Source organism: Talpa occidentalis, unplaced genomic scaffold (assembly GCF_014898055.3).
Source record: "Talpa occidentalis isolate TD23 unplaced genomic scaffold, MPIMG_talOcc4v2.1 talOcc4.4, whole genome shotgun sequence".
NCBI lineage: Eukaryota > Metazoa > Chordata > Mammalia > Eulipotyphla > Talpidae > Talpa > Talpa occidentalis.
In genome coordinates this window covers 7695658-7716990 of record NW_023604295.1, presented here as the reverse complement: position 1 = coordinate 7716990, position 21333 = coordinate 7695658, and the positions used below count along the sequence as shown (strand labels likewise).

Sequence of the window (21333 nt, the reverse complement as noted above, 5' to 3'; positions counted from 1 at the left end):
CCGCGCCCCCCGCGCCCCCCGCGCCCCGGGCTGAGCGTCCGAAGGCGGGTCACGCCGCGCGCAATCGAGGGGTCCAGAAGGACGCAGCGGCCCCTTCTCAACAAAGCCCCGCTGTCGGCAGTGGGGCGGCTGTTGGCGCCCGCCCGGGGTCAGGTCCTCGGGGCGTCGCGGATGACCCGCCCGCACAGATGCGTGGTCGGCGCGAAAAGAAACTCGCCCTGGGGGAGGCCCGATGCATTTGAAGACCCCGCGCCCCGCGCCCCCAGCTCGCTCTCGCCCTGGCTGCAGGAGCTGGGGCAACGCGCGCGGCCTCGGTCTCCTCCCCGCGAAGGGGGCGCAGCCGCGTGTTGGCTCTGCACCCCGAGAGCGGCGGGCGCAGGAACCCCTCGCCGCGGTCCTCACCTCGAGAACCCCACCTTCCCGTGGTCCCGCCCCGGCCTCGGCCCCGCCCCAGGGGTACCGGGGCTGAGCGCGCGGCGCCGGCTCCAAAGTGCGTCACGGGCACCAGCCGGGTCCTCCCGCGGCCGGGGAGAGGCTGGGCTCGGGCCAGCGCCGCCGGGTCGGGGTACCGGGCCAGCTCGCGGGCGGGGGCGCGGGCGTGGAGGCGCTCCAGGGGCGCGGCCTCGGCGAGCTTCTGGGGGCGCCCTCCTAGGCGGGCAGCGCGCCAGGGATCGGCCTCCACCCGCGCCGGGCAAGCCAAGGCTACACGTTCCCTCCGGGCGCCCCTTGATTCTTCCCGCGCGGCGGCAGCGGAGATTTCCTCTCGGGGAAACCACACCGCGCGGATCCTTCCCGGGGCGCCCCGCCCCGCCCCGGCTCTCCGCCTTCTCCCCTTAGCTGGGGGGCCGGGGCTGACCAACCTCGGGGAGGAGGTGCTGGCAGCCTGGCCCTGGAGGCGGCGGGGACCGGGGAGCCGCGGGCCCCCGACGCGCTCTGCCATGTGACGCCGCTGTCCCCTCCAGCGACCCCCCGCGCGCCCCGGGCCCGCGCCCGCGCCCCGCCGCGCCGCGCACGATGCTCCTGCCGGGCCCAGCGCGTCCACCGCCCGCGCCCCAGCCCGCGCCGCAGCCCGGCCTCCGCCGGCAGGTAGAGCCACCCGGCCAGCTCCTGCGCCTCTTCTACTGCACCGTCCTCGTCTGCTCCAAGGAAATCGCGGCGCTCACCGACTTCTCGGGTAAGAAGCGCCCTCCCTCGCCGCGCGCCCCCCGCGCCGCTGTGCGCCCAGGTGAGCCCTCTGCGGGGCGACCGCCCTCGGGGGCTCGGTCAGGGTGGAGTAAAGTATTCAAGTCGGGGTGCGCTCAGGGACAGTTTTCTCGCCTGAGGTGAGCCTTTGGCTTATAGGTGACTGCGTGCAGGGTGGAGGCAGAGCCCCCTCCCGCTGTCGGAGAAGGGGTGGATAAAGTATTTGGTGTTTCTCGCCCTGCTGTTGACCTCGTTAATTTGCCAGCACCAGGGACCGGATTCTGACCGATGCGAGTCCGCTAGAGGCTCCTTAAACTGAGCCGCTGACGCGCCCAGCGCTGTGGAATACACGTGTTTATGGTCAGAGGAGTGGCACCTGGTTTGCCACCCGCTTAGTCCGGGTGCGCCCCAGCCAGTCTCCCTGGTGCCCATGTGAAAGGAGACTGGTGCAGGGGACACGTGACCCGAGGTATGTGCTGACAGGCCGGAACCCCCAGGGGACAGGAGGTCTGGTGGAGATGCTCAGAGAAATAAGCAAGAGCTTGCAAACAGGAGACTCAGGGGCAAGACTTTACCCCGAGAGGTACCAGCTTCCCCGCCCCGACCCCAGCCCAGTTCCAGCCTCAACAAAAAATAACTGAGTTCCCCCTCCCAGGAATCCATGAGGCGTCCTGTTTGGGAAATTGGACCAGGGCTCCCAGCTCTTGTCAGATAAGTTTTGGAGCTGTAGGTGCGGCATTGCAAAAGCCAAGAGAGGAAGTTTCTGGGTTGATGGTGGCTCTAGGAGCCTTTATTACCACTGTACTTAATTTGGAGATACAAGTCCTTGCCTTGGTACCTGAGGCTCCCTCCAGACAGACTGGAGGCCTTCACTGTTTCCCAGCCCCAAGCCAGTGCAGGAAGCAGCTCTGAACCCCACTCTCCCCCTTCCCCAGGAATCTTTTGCCAAGTCCAGGCTTTGCATAGTCCGGGTAGGGGCCCTGCCTGCAGGGTCTTTTGCAATATAATCTTGGTAAAGGGAGTCACCCTGCAGCCCTGTTTGCGCAGACTAGTACATGGCAGGGAACACTGGCAAACCAGAAGCTGAGTTGGGTTTCTAGTTTACTTACAGAGACTGTCATTGTTAGCTGAGAGCTCTTGGGTCAGAGGTTCTTTGCTTTGAATATTTTATATCAGGGCAGTGTTTCTACCTAGCAAAGGAAGCCAAGATATGCCTATTTGGCAAGCCAACCGTGGTCCTTAAAATGGAGTACCACAGGGTCAGAACGCTGTGGCAAATGTGCGAGGGAATTACTTTTCAAGTGCTATTGACTTTTTTTTTTTTAATAGAACTTTCCTGGCTGCTAGAAAAGTTCTGTATTTGCTGGTTTAAATGATGAAGAGTGTCCTGAATTCAACCATGGTTTAACTCTGAATATTAAGGAAAGGGTAGAAAGATAACCAGCCCTTTTTTTGATGACATCATTCCAACTGAACAAATATTGTTTTAGGTCAATTGCAATGTGACCATCAGATTGTTTTTGTAGATCATAGACATTTCAGAGTTTGTTTCTTTAGTGAAGCTGTTGGATACTTGTGGCAGTCTAAACAGAGAGGCTCTATCCTGAGGGAAATTGGATGCCTTGATACCTGTTCTTCTAAGGTACATTAATGATGAAAGGAATTTCCCTCTGCCATTCTGCAAACCTGAACTCCAGGGTTTAAATATCCCTGAGCCAGCAGTAGGTGGTGGTATTGCCAGAGCATCCACAGTTCCCTCCACTTTTCCCCTGGCCAGCCTTGCTTGCTCTTCAGAGATCTGAAGGCTAGGAAGAAAATGTCAGGGAACCTTTTTTGGGAGAAAAATAGAAATGTAACATCATCCCAAACCCCAGACACACTCAATGTTATATCTCAAGTCTATACTATGTGGTGTGGGAAAGATATTGGAAAAGTCTCAAGGAGGAAGATGCAGTCTTCCAAGTTGATCAGTTTCACTTGAGACTGAATGAACCTCAGGATCTCCCAATCATGGGATGTACATGATGGAAAATTCCTAAGCTTGGAAGGTGACAGTCTGAGTCTCAGTGGAATGTTATATTTGAAGCAGTGGATCCTGATCCTGTAATTTCAGTCCCCCCTTCCTCTACCTTCACCTCTTGTCCTTACTGCCTGGGGCCAACTTTCTTGGGAACAGGTGGCCTAGTTGCTTGGAGGGGTGTATAAAAACCAGAGGCCTGGAAAGAGATGGTGGCCCTCTTCTGAGGAGCCTTCTAATAATAGCTGAGCACTGGAGACCAGCATTTAACTATGCAGATACTTGTTTGTTTTTTTAAACATTGAAAACTGAAATCACTTGGGACCACTTTCATCCTGTGAGGCAGAGGTTGGAGGAAAGATGGTGTATCCCCATGAAAGAAAGTACCAGAATGTCAGGGATGGGTCTCAGCCAGGGTCAGTGCAGAGTTTGGGAAAGTTACCTAAGCTTTTTTCTTCTTTGCAACTCTTCCTTGAGCCTTTTCCTAAGGCTGTCAGCTGGTGTAGTTTTCCTGGGTCATTGATTCACTCCTCCTCTGCCCCCTCCCCCCCCCCCAGATTCCAGCATCAGATTTTAATAAGCCAGAGGCTACATGGTGGCCTCCTTCTCCCCCCACATGCTCGTGACTTGTGCTAATCACCTCCAAGCCCACTGGAAAACAGGCTCCCCAGACTTCCCCTTCTCTCTCAGCCCTGAAGATAGCGGGATGAGACCAGAGGCCCTGGAAGACCCTGCACTTTAAGCAGGTCCCAGGAGGTAAGCGCTGTTCGTGTAAGGTGTGTGTGTCTCATCCTTAACCCATAACTCAGATGCATTTGGCTTTCATCCCCTCTGTGGGATGGAGTTCTGTTCTTTTGATTGCTTTCCCAAACTGATGATTTGACCAGAGATCAAGTTGATCATTGATTTTTTTTTTTTAAACCAGAGGTATAATGCTGTGTTCAAAGAATGAGGCCGGGATCTGGAGCATGAGGGTAAAGGCTGAGAGGAGGGAGTGTCAAATTAAGTTTCAGCCCTAAAGAGCAAAATATACTTTACTTTAGCCTGCCTGACAGGGATGTTTCAGTGTCTCTGGCCCTAGTTGGCCAAGACCCTCAGTTCTTGTTCACTGTGTATGTGGTTTTCACTGTGCTGAGGTCAGGCAGGGTCTTCCCTCCCTGCTTCAGCCCAACTGTGCCTTCTGCTCTTTGTCTTTCTTTTTTTTCATCTTGAAGAAGTTCTAAATGGTTGATGGGCTTGTGCAAAGGGATGGGGGAGGAGAGAAGGCAAGGGTGGCAAATGTTTCTAGTTTCCAAGAAAACGGACCTTTGAAAGTAGCATAATCTCACGTGTCCATGTGCGTCCTGCCCTCGGACACACAGGAGTGAATGTGGAAAGCAGGAAGGCAAGGAGATGAGAAGCTAGGAGCGTGGGGCATCCTCTAAGACCTCCCTTACATCCATACATGCCAAGATGTCAAAGGGGACAGTTTCTCTGGATCGATATTCTACTCCCCATCATCAGTTGCCTAAGCAAGCATAAGGTGGACAGGATCATTAGCCTTCCCGAAAATAAACCTGATCCTCATTCCTTATTTCATTGGCCCAGACTTGCAGAATGTATAAAAATGGTAACTCAGTAAATCTTGGTGACCCAAAAATGGGAACTAGCTCCTGAAGGAGGGGATGCAGTTATCCATGTAGGAGAGGGTGAACCTTCCTATTCTCAAATAAAGAGTGGGTTTTCAACCCTGGTTGCACATTAGAAAGCCTTGGGTCTAAACAAATGTATGGTTGCACAAGCAGCACCTCAGGGCTTCTGATTTAATAGAACCAGGCATTGGTTTCTTTTTAAAAGTTCCCAGGCAATTCTGGTAGATTGCCAGAGTTGAGAGCCAGTGCTCTAGTGTTCAGAAGGTGGAGTCCTTCTGCCTGTGCAGCGGTTCATTCAGGGGCACACAGGCATGAACTAGGTGTCCTTCATCACCCTATCCCTAGGACTGACCACCAGGGAGTCTATTGTCACTGTCAGGTTATCACTGCATCCCAACACACACATGTGAAGACATATGCACACAGCCATACACACATCTCAACATAGATGCCCACACATGGGCCCATGCATTCCAAAGTGCACACACATACATCCCAACACAGAGCGTGTGCATGCATGCATCTGAACACACATGCACACACATGCACACAGGCACAGGTACATCTCAACACACACACACTACTCTGCATTTTATTGTGTCTTAGTCACATCTTTTATTCAGGGATGTCTTCACTTGTAAAAATTTTATGGAGAGAAAAGCCAGCTTGTAATCAAAGAAAAATAAACCCAGAGCTTGAAGGAGTCATCCAGCTGCCACAGAAGAAGAGAGATGAAGAGCAAATGTCTGTAGCTGGTGATCTGTCTCCATGGAAAGCAGCTCCATTGAAAAGTGTTCTGCCAGCCCTTTCTGTAGTGGGGAGGCGGCATCTAGATGAGCAAGTGGTCCTATTATTGATGGCTGTGGTCTCCCAGGTGCTTTATTGGGAAGGGTAGCCTAGCAGCCCTTTGAAGGAAGGAACAGAATGGGAGAGGGTGAACACTAATTGAGCAAGTGTCATCTGTTTAACCTCCAGTATGACTTCATCCTTACAATGGCCTTACCAAGTGAGTGTTACAACTGAGAACCCAGGCTCAGAGAAGTAACTGGCTTGCCCAGAGGGTAGGGACCCAGAGGGTAGAGACTAGGCCACCCTGAGGTTTTATGATACTGTTGCCATTTTAATATGGCTGGTGTACCTATATCATTATGTGAGGAATAGCTTTTCTTAATTAACATAAATCCTAAAGACATCAACATCTTAGTGTTGAAGGAGAATCTCAGATGGGAAAAGTAGCTAAGCAAGTGACTGTGGTTTGCTTTCTCTCAGGTTCACCTTCTTACTATGGGGCCCTCTTCTGCTCCCCTTAGCTGGTGCCTACATAGGTGCATACCATTTCAATTAAAACTCCCCCAGTATGGACAGTGACTTCTTTGACTTCCTTTGGCACTGTAAGAGCAGTTGGTGAGCTACACTATTGGTGTTTTAGAATGTTTTTTTTTTTTTTAAAAGGCATGTATTTTTATTTATTTATTTGTTTGTTTGTTTGTTTGTACATGCACTGGGTATAGTCAGAAACGCGGAGGGTGAGAGAATTCACCAGAGCCAGAGCGGGGAGCAGAGCAGGCAGAAGGACCGAAGTGCACTGCTGAGGGGAGCAGCGGGCGGCAGGAGAGGTCTGCGCGCCATGTGGGACCCTCCTCTGGTGGCCGGGGAGCAGCTGGGGATCGAACCAGCACCGCGGGCAGCCTCGCAACCCAGAGCTCAACCGCTGCGCCACCGGGGAGGCCCACTATTGGTGTTTTAGACCCACACCATTCACTGTCCATGCTTATTCACTCATTCAATCCTCACAACCCTGTAAGTGGGATACTAGTCTGACAAATTGAAGAAACTAAGGCAAAGAGAAATTAAGAAACTTTTGGGGATTTGAACCCAGGTAATGTCTCTAATACTAAAACAAATCCATGTAAACTCCTAAGTAGTTTAAAGCAACACCACCTCTGTAATGTTATTTTTAAAAGATTTATTTATTTATACAAGAACTGGGGTACAGGCCAGAGGCACGGGAGGGTGAGAGAATTCACCAGAGATAGAGCAGGGAGCAGAACAGGCAGATGGACCAAAAACACTGCTGAGGGGAGCAGCGGGTGAGACAGGAGAGGTCTGCCGAACCATGTGGGTATCTCCCTGGCCGGCCGGGAATCAAACCTGCACTGCAGAGGCTGCGGACAGCTTCACAGCGCTGCGTTCAACCAGCCGTGCCACCCGGAAGGCCCTCCACCTCTGTAATGGTACTGTTTAGCTCAGAGCCAAATCTTTACCAGGACTTACTGGCATTGTCCATTCTCTATCCTGTCTGTAGACAGTACCATCCACCCCCAAAGAATTGATTATAGACTAGGATCTGTAGCCTGTTTCTGGAAATGGGGTGGAAAGGGTGCCCTGAAATTACTTCCCCAACAAAATGCCTAGGGTTGATAAGTAAAAACAAACATCTTTTAAATGCATGAGTGAGTAACTCAATATAAGGAGTATCCAGGGAACAGAAATGAAAAAAAAAATCAGAGAACCAGAGGGGTCAGTTGGCACTGGCCCTGTGCCTATGCTGGGGTCTTTTGCTGCATGAGGGCAAGAGAGAAAGCATTAGATCAATGTAACATGAGGAGTTGGAATAATGATCTTCTTATAAAGCCAGGAGCTGAAAGGGACTAAAGATCTTCATATAAAAGATGGATGAGAAACAAATCACCCTTCTTGCAATGAAAGATGACAAGGGAACTGTCTCAGCCTGGGCCCAAGATTGGAGAAGAAAATCATTTCCCTTGAGAATATATAACCACAAGTTACCTTTTCAAGAGTGTGAGTTTTGAATTCACCTGTACCAGGAAACCCAAGCTGAGAAACTGATAGAGTTGTCCCATGTTGGAAGTGCCCCAAGGTACCTGGCAAAAACAAACACCAGGATACTCTGTGCACACACATATCCTCAATGTACACCCTACAAGATTCCTGTAGATGAAATCCTGCCGATTCTGAAAACACAACCTAAAATTTTATCATATAAACAACAGTCATCAGCAAAAACAATAAGTTCTTAATAAATAAAAGAGGGAATCTAAAACATAAAAAGAAGTTAAAGAGGGAATCGAAAACATGAGGAACGATTGACTGTCTATCAAGAAAGAGTAGGGAGATTTGAAAAAGAACCAAATATATCTATTAACATGAAAATATATTCACTGAAATTAGCAGCTTGATGGATAGGTTAAATACACCTGAAGAGAGAAACAGTGAACTGGAAAATAAAGCTGTAGATCCAGAATGCAACAAAAGGAGTAAAGGCATTCGGGGTGGGGTGGGGAGGGGGAAGCATGTAAGACATGGAAGATGGAATGAGGTTTCAACATTCAGCTGACCAGCATTGACCAGTATTCTAAAAACAAAGAGCAGAGAAAATGAGGGAGAGGCAACACATACGTGATGATACCTAAGGTATTATAAATAAAGGCCCTGCCTTTATTCCTCTTATTCCAAGATATGATGGAAAACAGTTTCAAGAAAGATAAATACAAATAAATTTACACCTATCATACTGAAACTGTAAAATACTAAAACCAGAGTGACAATCAACCAGAGAGAAATGAAACAGTGCCACCTCACTGTTGCTATAACAACAAAACTCAGGCTGCTGAATATGAAAAGCAAGTTTGTGCAGACTGTCTGATTTCATGTCTGCCCTTGATGCCCAGTGAATACAAATCACCCCATTTGGGTTTGGAGGAGCAGGGAGGAGAACAGGAGAGCCAGAAAAGTGAGACCCAGAAGCCAGTGAGAGATTTTGCAGGTTCTGGGGAAAAGGGGATGGAGGGGAATTGTCAGAGCAGAACTATATACCCAGCTAAACTATCTTCTAGAGTGTGTGCAAAACAAAGGCATGTTCACCACTGATAAATCCTTATTGAAGGAACTCCTGAAGCATGTGACTCATAAAGAAGGTCACTGAGTCTAGAAGGAAGGACCGAGATAAAAAGAATAGAAATGACGCAACTTCTAATGCACTTTACCACATTTTTGCTCTGCCTGTCCACTTAAAGAATGCCCTTACCCTGAAAGAGATGTTCTCTAAGATATCTTGTCCTTTTGGCAGCTAATGACAAGAGATGGTGTTCTGATCCGTTTGACATCTTCCACTGACTTATGCCTTCTAGCCTAAGGTCCCCAAGACTCCTCCCCAGGTGGTGACTATGCTGTGGAAATTCTGTATGGAACAACAGGAAATGTTCTAGTCTTTCCGATATCAGCTGCTGTGCTAGGTATGATTACACAGTTACTTCAAAGAGTCAGTCCTTTCCTGAGGAGGCTTCCTTTCCAGTAGGTTCATTGGTATATGCAATAGCACAATTTGAGGAATGAGAAATAGATTTAGCACACTGTATTCTCCAAATGCTATGATCCAAACTGCAGATCTTGGAACTGAGAGCTTAGTAGTGTGAACACAAACCTACCAGGCATCTCTGCCCATGTGTAGATTTTACATCTCCATATTTGCATTTCTAGACATCTGTATCAGTTTCTCATTTATTTCCCTAACATTGAACTTCTACTGCATTTACAAGTTAAGGGATGAAGTGATGCTGGGGGTTAGTGTTGACTTGAAAGTCAAGTTTTCCACACACAGAAACCAGGCAACAGTAAAATTCAAAACTCAGCCTGTTGCATCTGAAATGCATGTTTGCAAACTGTCTGATTTCATGTCTGCCTCTGACGCACCATGAATACAAATCACCTCATCTGGGTTTGGAGGAACAGGGAGGGAGAAACCTAAGAATGATCTCCAAAACAAATCTTTAATTCTGATGAGCATAATAGGGTGTAATCCCATTTCAAGTCTGTCAGCATTCCTTTGATGATTACAAATGAGTCCCTTTTCCCCTGCAATGTGGGGGAATAATCTGGATAAAATAACGCTTTTTGTCTGCAAGGGTCTGTGCGATGCATCCTTGTGACAGCCTGCAGAGTAGTGTTTCAGAGTCGGAGACGAGCACTGCGCTACCAGGCCCTGTCTTTATTCCTCTTGACTCAGAAGATTTTTCATTCTTTTCATGTTCAGCAGCTTCTGGGGTTCTCAGGCTTAGACATCATAAATCATCGCACTGTACTCAGGAACAAGAGCCACCGGGTCGCTGAGTCCTTTCCCCGTCTGTCTGTCCGACAGGAGACAGGTGGAAATGAGAAAGCATGATGTTATCCAGAAGGCCAATTTGTACAGTTTTTGAGGGATACAGACAATTTTGTTGTCCCCTTTTAGAAAAACTTGCCCTGAACTCAGGTTTGGGTTTCCACACCTCCTCTTGCCCATTCGATGGTGAACTTAAGGGAAGGTTGTTTTTTAAACACCTCCTTCTGTTTTTTGAAGACTGAAGGACTCACGAGCTGTCCAAAGCTAATAAGCCAAGTGCTTTGTGGACAGGTCAGAGAGGGCTGGAAGCCTCAGCCCTTCGACAGCCTCAGGATGGAAAGGGGTCTCGTGCTACAGGACCGACTGGATGGAATTGGCACAGCGGGAGAATTCCAGAGCAGATCGTGTGTGTGGTTTCACCTGTTCTGCTTCTTTAAATCCTGGCATTCAAATGTCAAGGTCTCTCCCTTTTATTTACTTAAAAAAAAAAGAACAAAATTAGAAGCTCCAGGATTATTCTTTCCAGGATTGTTTAAGAATTCGTCTATGGCTTTTGAAAGGCGTATGCCAACCAGTGCTCGGAAGCCAAGGTCTGTCTTTGTCTTGGGCTTCGGTGTATCTCTCTGGCTGCTCACAACAGGTTATTTGGGGTTGTCGACACTCACCAGGCAGGCTGTGAGCCTTATGTTTAAGGGAGGTTCTTTATACTGAATGGACATTTAGCTTGTCCTAACATTTAGTCTGAACCAGTGGTTCTCAATCCAGAGAGATTTTGCCCCCCAGCTGGCAAATGTCCAGGGGCAATTTTATTTGTCACAACTGGGGGTGCTGCTGGCATCTGGTGAGTGAAGACTACAGAGACAGCTAATACCCCTATAATGTACAGGGTGCCCCTTCCAACCAGGAGCCACCCCGGCTCCTGAGAATGTTGGGCTCCGCCAGCCAACTTGTCCTTTTTTCATCTTCTACATGTTTGGAGTCTGAAGAAGGTAGAACATTTTCTTAAAAACTAACATGGAGTCTGACGTTCCACTGCTTCTAGAACCCCCAAGATTCCTCAGTCCCTCAAAGTCAAGGAATGGAAAGGCAGTCCCCACTGAGTGCCCACGCTCCCTCCCCCAGGGGGTTATTCTGGCTCTTAGCTTGCCTGTGCCCTTGACCCTGTGCCCTCATTTTGAGCTCATCATGAGGGTCTCCCTGGACTGTGGCACCAAGAGGTGGTCAGACTTGAAGTCGGCTGCTCACTGGCCGTGCGAGGGTGTCTTTGCAACACTCTCGAAGATTTCATAACCTCAGCGAAGCAATCACAGGGGAGGGCGTGTGTGTGTGTGTGTGTGTGTGTGTGTGTTGGGGGGCAATTCAATTTGTTTCATTTTTATTTTTAATTAATTCATTAATTTTTAAAATTTTTCCTTACGTTGTTGTAGTCCCCATAGCTCTCCGGCCACTGGACCACCCGTGAGGCAGGGCCGTATTCCCTGGTGCTCATCTCTCCCGTTTTCTCCTCCCGTCCCCTCCTCTGCCATGCGCCTCGCTTCTATGGTCAGTTTGCCAGTTTGACTTTTTCTTGACCTTTTGTTTGGTTTCTCTATATTCCACATGTAAGGGAGACCAGCGGCATGCCTCTTTTCTCACTAGTTTCACCTAGGGGCCATTTGATTTGAATTCTTTATTTTTTTTTTAATTGAGGTAACATTAGTTTACATCATTGCTTGTGTTTTGGAGTAGAGGATCCGCACCCCTGTTTCTGGTGATGTTACTACAGTGCTCCTGCCACCAATGTCCCCCTGGATTTGAATCTTCAGAGGGAGCAAGGGGGAGTCGGGGAGTCCTGGCAGAGAACAGCAGGTCCCGGTGCCTCCCGTTCCTCTCCCATCCTTCCTACCCTCCTGCTGCCCCCAGCCTGCTCTGTGCACCTGCCTGCAGGTGGCTTCTGCATGCACGCACTGATAGTGCTGGAGCACACGGCATGCACTCTGTGCTGTGTGTTACACACTCTCCAAAGACCTGTGTTCAGAGCTATTCTGAGAGTGCTGAGTGTAGTGTTATTTCAGCTAAACACGGCTCACCCTCCCTGGGAGACATTACACACCCACTGGGGCACACGGGCAGTGTAAGTGGCCCAGAGCTGAGCACCTGTGCAGGGCCCACACTGCCCTGAAGGAGGATCACAGGTCTCCTGAAGTGGTAACCCCCAGCCCTGCCCAGAGGTCTCCCCCCAAGAACATGCCACCCACTCCAGAGTCTGCCCTCCTCTGTCACCCCTTTCAAACAGGTTGCAACTCCAATTAAAATATTTCTTTCCTCCTGCCAAACACAGAGAAAATATGGTATTGTTTTCAGAAGGGCGAGCAGGGGCCCAGCAGTGGCGGCTGTGCAGGATCAGTGCGGCCCTGTGACTCAGGGCCTCTGAATCTCCAAGTATTTTAAGAGCTTTGTCCCCAAAAAAGGTCTATTGTGTGGCTCTTGGCACCGAAGAAAATAGCAGGCCTGTCGGAACTGTGTTTCAGATTTAATTTTAAAGTGGGTGATGTCAGGATGCTGTGCAGTGGAAGGCCTTGGCTCCTTCTCTCAGCCCTGCTCATTTTGGTGTGATTGAGTGTGAGTTTCCAGAGTCAGTGCATGCGAAGAAATGAAGCATCTTCCCTTGACAGCCTTTTTCACAAAAGGGCATCGTGATTCTAAACAGAGATTAGTCTGTCTTTGAAATGAGTATGACTTTCTGTAAAAAAGGAAAAGACATTTTTTCTGTCTGTTTCTCCATCTGTCTCCCTCTTTCTTTCTTTCTCTCTCTTTCTTTTTCTCTCTCTCTCTTCCCTCCCTCTGTTCTTATCTGTCTTCCATCCCCCTTCCATCTGTCCATCTGTCCACCCATCCACCATCCACCCATCCATCATCCATCCACCACCACCTACCCAGTATCCAGCCATCTATCCACTAATCTGCCTGTCCATCCACTCTATCACCTGTCTGTTTATCTGTGTACCTCCCTCTCCAGGCATCTGTCTGCGTAAACGTACAGACACACATATAAATGCATAAAAATATTTGACTTTCTATCTCTGTCTCTCTATATAAATATATGTATTCAGAGCATCTTCTTGTAAGGTCTGTTTATTTCAATACAGTTTGAAAATGTAGGTCTGAAGAAATTATTGATTTTCCCACATGCTTCAAGCATTTGGCATTTCCTGCTGGGTATAGATGTTATAAAATTAGTGGGAAAAACTTTTTTAATGAAGATGCTCTTTCTTAGTTGTTTTCTTCCCAGGGCATTAAACTGTGAATAGTGATTTTTCTCATCATATACATATTTTTAACACAGAGTTCATAGAGTTCTCTGTGGTTCTGCCTTCTCTTGTTAATAAAGATTATGTACTATACTTAAGAAAAAGAATTGGAGCATCATATCCAACTGCTGAATCCAGCTGAATTGTGAATAGATTGTAAACTTCCAGACCGGGAATATTCTCGTATTGTCAAACCTCAGTCCAAATTATGGGAGTGGCTTTGTCGCTAACCACTCATTAGGGTCCTGCATCCAATGCCACCAACCTCTAGAAAACTCCCAGGAAGACCAGAACATCAGAACAGTCATTGAATTTAAGGATTTTTTTTTTATCTTAATGGGAAATTTAATGTAGAGACACCATATGCAACCTGACTCATAGGAGGTTGAATCAAAGATAAAATCTGACCTCGGACAACATCAGTCCCTGGAAACAGCCCTTGGATAATCCCCAGCTCAGCTTTCCATAGCCAGGCCAGGGTCTGTTATGTGAGGAAGACTTCACCAAAGGAAGGTATAGCTACTTGCTCAGGAGTGTGAGTTTTACACACACACACACACTCACACACACACACTGGTCTTTCACTCCTTGCAGCAATCAGACACTGACATTTGAACCAAACCCAAGCAACAAACTTCCATAGAACCTTGTGGAAACATCTCAAGTATGATTTGAGTCTCCTCACACCATTTCTCTTCATTACTTACATATTCTGTCTGTGTTGGGAAGGTACATTATTAGGTGGAGTTTACATAGTCGGATCTATTATTAATTGAGAATATTATTTTAAAGAATATCAATTATATATTACAGTCCCAGAGAGTAGGTTAAAATGGACGTGCTGACTATTAGGTTGTGAGTTAATATAATAATCACAGTTATTACTCAAACAAGCTTAGAGAATGGGCATTCCCTGACAGTTGCTGTGTTTCAGTGGGTTATAGGGATGAGTGAATTTGCTGGAATCAGAGCAGCGTGAGAGCCACAGGGGAGGGTCCTGAGCGATAGTCACTGCAGAGCGTTTGGGGCCCAGGGCCAATGCAGTCAAACCCTTCCTTGATTGGCTTGTAATCAAATTATCAGCAGGGAAATAAATCACACAACGGCCATAACAGACTTTAGAACAGAGCTTCCCAGTAGAAATATGATGTGTCTGGCAAAGCTGCCAGAGTCTTGAAATTAGGATAATTTCAAGTCTTACAGCAGAGGAGAGCAAGGAAGAGAAGGTTCTGAAAGCTGGAGCTGTTCCTCAGGAGGGATGCTCCAGGGAAGGCGGCTCCAGGGAGGGCAGCACCAACATTGCATTTGGATTTGGGCTGCCAGATGTCACACTGGGGAAATGTTGGAGAAATGCTGGAGAAATGTCCCCCTGGGGCAGGGATTCTTGCCAGAATGAAATTTGGCTCCCCAAACTCGAGTTGTTCCAACGAGGTCTCTGCCTTATACCTGAACAAAACACGGTGAATGGAAATGGAGGTGGTTCTGAGCAACATGAACATTGACCTGGAGTTGACTCTGGGCAGAGCAGCGCTATGGGTAGAATTGTGTGTCGCTCCTCCTAACTCCCAAGACATCGGCGTCCTAACCCCTGGGACCCATGAACTGGACCTCATTTGGAGATAGAGTTTTGATAGGTGTAATCAAGTTAAGAAGAGGTTCTGACAATGCCCTCAATCCAATGTGCTTGGTGTCCTTTATAAAAAGGGGGAATTGGGACACAGAGGCAGATACACAGGGAGAAAGCAACAGGAAGGTTGGAGTGCTGCTACCATGAGACCAGGAGAGCTACTGGAAGCTAAGGAATTCTCGAACATGTTCTTCCCTGCAGTCTGCAGGGGACGGTGGCCCTGGGACACCTTTGCTTTAGCCACCAGCTTCCAGAACTGGGAAGCAATACGTTTCTGTTGTTCTGAGCTGCCGGTGTGGGTCCCTCAGCACTGCAGCTCTTGGTAATGAATCCAGCAGTGTTCTGAGCACGCCACACATAACAGCTCGTGTAATCTTCACAACCTTGCCCTGAGTTCAGTGGTGCTGTTGTTTTGATAATATCTTTGTTTCAGAGGGTGAAGCACAGAGGGGTCAGATTAGCAGATTAGGTCACTTGAGCTAATCAATCCCTTTTTAATCAACCCACTAATAAAAGCCTCTAGCTGCTGTCTTACTTCTCCTCCCTCTTCTACAGCCACCAAGTGCCCTTTCCTTCCTCTTCTTGCCCTGTCAGTCAGTCTCCATATGGAGTTGTCTTTGTTGTCCATCTCTTAAATATCTGTGCTCCCCAGTGCCCCTGTCCACAGTTCTGGAATTAGTTATTTCCCTTAGACACTACCTATGTGCTGATGACTTGCTGGTGTCCCTTCTCCAAGGCCCTTGCTGGGTGTCACACCCTGGACACGCCACTGGGATGCCCCCCGGACACTCAGAACAGAGTCACAAAGCCTGGTTTCTGATGCTGGATTTCCCAAGTGGACAGAGCCAGCAGTTCAAAACCCAGGAGGCATCCCTCCGGCTCCTCTGTTCCTTATGCCCCATAATCCCATCACCACCCTGTCCCCACTCATTTAAGGGAGTAAATCATGGCCATTTCATTCTGGACCAGCTGCATAATTTGCAGAGCCCGGGGCAAAATAAAATTGGGAGCCCCCTGTTCAAAAATCAGGAGTAAAGTGCTGTTCAAGCTACTAAAATATAAAGATTTTTCTCCATATTTCTGTGTTTTCGCTCTCACAACCTATCGTGGAGTTCTTTTTTTTTTTTTCTTTCATTTGCTCCTCAAGCAAATGAAAAAGTCCAGAAAGTTAATATTTTAAGTCATCGGCATGGATTTTCTTGTTTATATTGCACAATGCCAGTTTTAGATGCAAATATAACGGCACTGAACTTGCATGTGGAATTGGAGATAGAGCTCGTTTTCCGTGTGTCCTGCCTGTTCAGTAACCACCCTCTACCTTGGCTGACGGTGTGCAAGGAAGGACTGAAAGGAAAAGCTGCTCTGGGTTCCTCTCCCAGAGGATGTTCCTTTGACAACATCATGTTCAGCTTAGTGTTTGACTGATAGAGGGAAGAAACTCCAGGAAGAATGGAGATGATAGAGCTCCTTGATTATTCCTATTTCTTAGAATGTATTGCCTGCTTCCCTATAACATGCCAAGCAAATTCTGAGGCTTGTGGACAGCATAGCTTCCTACTCAGTCCTCCATGGAACTTGCTATCCTGGTGCTCGCTTTGAGTCATGCTGGACCCCCATCCTTGGGGGGGTCTACCAGAAGTCTATGCTCAGGGTGTCGAAAGGTGATAATTCACATTGTGGGCACATCCTCTGCCCACACTCATGCCCCGTTGTCCCTTGGGGTGTTGCTTACAAAATACAGCTCAAAGGTAGTTATTAAGAATTTTAAGGTGATGGCAGCAAAGCCTTAAACCAAGCGCAGGAGCCTTCTGAGTGGGGCTGTGTGCACGGCAGGTCACACGCCCTTGACTCTGGTCTCAGACCACCCCACCCCATCCCACCCCACTGCCACTGTATTACTGAGGGCTCCATAATTGTTCCCCCAGAACACTGCAACACTCTTAATTGAATTGGGTCACTCCAGTCCAGCCAACAAAACCCCAGAAGGAGTTCTCTGAATTGCGAAGCTGTCCAGCATCTCTCGCCTGTGTACACACCCACAGTAACTCCCATCTGCCTCTGGGTTAAAATTCAAACTCCTTAGCAAGACGTTGCTAACATCTCCAGTCTTCTCCCTACAACACACCCTGCACACTGGCTCTGCTGCGTGTCTGGACACTCCCTCTGAGTCTCCACACATCTGTCCTGCTGCATGAGGCTCATCTGCACCTTCTGACCTTTTTTTTTTTTTTAGCCACCACCTCCCACCTGGAAGCCATCCTGGCCTCCTGGGTGGGTCAGATGCTTGTCATTCTTGCCTACCCCCCCATAAACCCCTATGCTTCCTTTACCATGGAATTTAAGATCACTCTAAACAGAAATATCACAATGATGTGTGCAGAGAGGAGCCCCTGGAACCTGGATAAGAGACTCTGAGCCTGAAGTCAGAATGGGGACTGGCCCTGACCCTGTCACCAACCGTCTGTGCCACCTCCTAGCCGACCGTGGGGCATGCGTGTCAGAGAGCTGTTGTGAGGGTGACAAAGCGAGGAGCTGGCGAGCTGCCTTTTTAAGTTGAAAATTTTATTAAAACATTACAATGGTGGTGACTAGTGGATGAGGAGATTGGGGGATTTGACTGATGGTGTTTAAGGTACACACTCGCAAGGAATGGTGAACAAACCACAGTGAACTACAGCACGGTGTGACTCATTTAGACAATGACTCTGTGCTGTAATTGCATAATGTGATATATGTCCTATCAGGGCCATCTTATAATATTATCAGTGTATCAGTGTCACATTGCTACAGTGCTTGATGTCAAAGGTATGCAATAAAAGAGTAGGAATGACTATATATTTTTTTAAAATCAGAGAAAGAACGCTGCTGTGTTGCATCTTGTTCTGAAAGCAATTGCATAAAGTTTTTCTGCTTGAATTATATATATATAAACAGTCATGATCTGGACAGTGACACTCGTGGATTTTGCAGCCACACACTGTCTCATATACATACACACTCCACTTGAGTTATTCTGTTCCTATCCTAGGAAGACGCAAGACCTTGTTTTAGGTGTGTTTCTGTTTGAAGATGCCTTATTTAATGTGTACTGTTGATTCGTTAACACTGAGCTCAAGCCACCAGCACTATCGCTGGTGCCTGAATTGCAGCTTCTCTGACTCACCCATTTTCTGCCTAAGACCCACCACGAGCTTCTGGCGATTAGGGACACGGGGCAGCGTTTCAGCACTGTACTCGGGCCCATTTTGCACAGCAAAATCACCCACATAAAGCACAAAAATATGAAAAGCAGGGCACTAGCTAGACCACGACACGCCCTCTTGTTTTCCAATCAAGAGCTAAATCAAAGAAGCGGAGCATCCCTTGTTCCTCCTGGGCTGGGTCGCACCCACTGGTGACTCAGACTTTCTACAACTTCTGGAAGCCCCATGAATATTGATTTGGGGGTTACACAGAATATTAGCAAGTAGGCAAATTTGCAAATGTGGCATCTCCAAAGGATGAGGCCTATTTCTACAGATCAGCAAGCCAAATTTGCCTCAGCTGAAACATCCAGAAAAGGGCCAGTAGGTACAAAAAGACTGCCAGGTGGCAGTGAATAAGGCAAACGCAGGGCTCCCAGGTGAGGGGTGTCCTCACCCACATGGCTGTATACCACGTCAGGCAACAGGTTAAGAATATCACGTATAACAGGAGGGCGGTCAAAGCAATGACTGTCAGCAAGGCAAATCAAGAGGCCACTGGAGAATTAAGAAGGTGGGGCCCCTGGCACCATTTAGTGAAGCTGAACCCACTGGAAACAGTTTAAACCGGGCCCTGGGGTGAGCATGCCAGGGACTCAATTAGGACAAATAGAAAGATTGAGGTGGGCCAGCCCAATTACCTCTCAGGCGCCTGTCTATCTTTCAAGGCCCAGCCGCCTCTGTTTCTGTGAAATACAAAGAAAGAAATGCTAGGACTTCCCCTCATTCGAAGGCGGAACCAAAGAAGGAGAGAGAGCAAAACAATCTTCCCAAATCCTTTGCAGAGCCCAGGAGGAGGCTGTGAGAGCCCAGGAGGAGGCTGTGATAGATCCAGCCGGCCACCCCGCCCACCCGCAGCAAGCCGTTTGCACGCTGCTTAAATCTGTCTCAAGAAATGTTCGTGCTTTGGTTTTGTTCACTGCTTATTAGGTCCAAAGTACAGTGAACTTGTCCTGCTCCTAAATCTAATCATTTTTACCTTCCACGTAGCTTTTTGAGGTTTATAGTGCTACTCTCCAAACATTATCATCTTAGTTAAAGTAAGTCTTATGGTATGAGCGGTGAAATCACTATGCAATTTTCCTGTTGGTGGAATGAAACGCAAAATACATACCCTGAAGGCTTCATTTCGACCCTGTTCCTCACTGCGGCCAGGAGCCTGGGGCTGAAGGCTGTCTGGGCAGGAGCGGGGGCTGCCCCTGTGAGCCCTCATAGGGCTGTGCCCGGCTGTGTTGGGCTCCTGGTGGGTCAGCTTCCCTGAGTAATTCTGAGAACCTTTTGTTGCACCTGAGGAAAGAGCCACTAATTTGGCCAATTCTGAGCAGAAAAGATCAAGTATAGATTTCATACCTGAGTTTTAAGTGCTGGTAAAAAGTGGCATTAAGTTATCCAAAGCACCAGGATCCCGGCCACTGCTGCCAAGCGACTCTGTAGTTTGGGGGTTAGTCTGCATCCCAAAGAAAAGGGGAAGTGTTCCATGGAGATGCTTGGGGCAAATAAGGGTTGACCCAGTTACTTTTAGTCTAATCTAATGCAGCTGGTGTTCACTGAAGAATTTTCTGGGCTTGGTACCTAGTTACTCAACAAGGTGTTCATTTTTATAGGCCTCGAGACCTTCAGTTGTAAAGACATAAAGGTGTGCCTGCCAACCCGTCCAGGATGAAGTGGGTATAATCAAAAGATTGAAGTTCAAGTCCAACACAGAGCTGTTAGTGTCGTTTTCTATTTTTTTTTTTTATAGAGGCATGTTTTTATTTATTTATTTATTTGTTTGTTTTGTTTATACATGCACTGGGTACAGTCAGAAGCGCGGGAGGGTGGAGAGGTGGCTGGGGAGCAGCCAGGGATCGAACTGGCGCCGTAGAGGCCGCGGCAGCTTCGCAACCCAGAGCTCAACCGCTGCACCACTGGGGAGGCCCTATTAGTGTCGTTTTCAGTCAGCGGGTTCTTAGAGCCATGCACTCCCCCTCTATGGCGGCATATATTAATTTGGATGTATGTATAGATATCTTATTGTATATGCATACATAGTAACATATGTTTGTGTTGTAAGTGGGAACATACATCCTCCTTGTGGTGTCTTTAAGGATCACCCTGACATAGCCATGGAAATGATACTGAGAGGCATATATATAAAATACCGGATTTTCCTCTTCCCAGGAGGGAGGCGTGGCAGCCATACAGGTCAGGGGAACGGCTCAAGCAAGCAGGTGGGAGGCAGGAGAGGGAAAGAGGAGAGCGAGAATATGAGTCTGTGGGCAGGTGTTTTTATTGGGGGTCAGGTGGAGTAGCAAGCATAGGCAAGAGGGGTTTGATTGATGCATGTCACTGTCCCCCGGGGAGGGCAGAAGGGAGCTCACGGCAGGGTCATCCTGTGTCCTGTCATCGGCCTGCTGCACCGGAGTGGCACCTGGTGCAGGCTGGTGCTCCCAGCCTGTTGCTGGGGAGGTTGAGACATCAGCAAAATAGGAAGTTTAAAATAGTGACAATTCAGTTATATCGAGAGTGCTGAGTACTGAGTGATGGTGGTTGCTGTGAGGATTAATCAGGATCCTCTTCTCTCTGCTGGTTTTCCTCACTCTCTCACTTACTCACTCACTCATTCAAAAACTGTTCATCGCGCTTCTACTATATGTCAGACTCTTTCTAGGTACTGGGGACAGAGCAATGACTTAAAAAGCACCCCTGCTGGACGTTCAAAGGGGAGATGCCAGGGCCTCCCCGGTGGCGCAGCGGTTGAGCGCTGGGTTGCGAAGCTGCCCGCGGCCTCTGCAGCGCCGGTTCAATCCCCGGCTGCTCCCCGGCCACCAGTGGAGGGTCCCACATGGTGCGCAGACCTCTCCTGCCACCCACTGCTCCCCTCAGCAGTGTACTTCGGTCCTTCTGCCTGCTCTGCTCCCCGCTCTGGCTCTGGTGAATTCTCTCACCCTCCCGTGCTTCTGATTGTACCCAGTGCATGTATAAACAAAACAAACAAACAAGCAAACAAATAAATAAAGAAAAACATGCCTCTATTAAAAAAAAAAAAAATCTTTAAAAAAAAAAATAAAAAAAAAAAAAAGGGGAGATGCCAATACCATGTGCTTATTAAGTGAAATGCAGCAGAATTGGGGAGGGGGGAGGGGGTGTGCTGTTTTGAGGAGCAGCCAGGGGCGGCCTATTGGATAAGTTTACATTTGAACAAGAAACAGAATGATGGGAGGAAGGGATAAGGTTTCAGGT

At 48.3% G+C, this 21333-nt stretch overlaps 1 protein-coding gene across 2 annotated transcripts in view; it reads left to right on the top strand.

The window, feature by feature from the left end:
• The first annotated feature begins 602 nt into the window (after nt 1–602).
• Nucleotides 603–21333, top strand: part of EVA1C (eva-1 homolog C) — a 66357-nt gene continuing 45626 nt past the window's right edge. Inside the window, exon 1 of one of the 2 annotated variants that reach the window (XM_037525031.2) lies at nt 603–1174. In XM_037525031.2, coding sequence (XP_037380928.1) covers nt 1015–1174 — 160 coding nt within the window. In that variant the 5' untranslated portion in view covers nt 603–1014. The remainder of the gene's footprint in view (nt 1175–21333) is intronic. The other variant, XM_054700309.1, reaches the window with a different exon arrangement.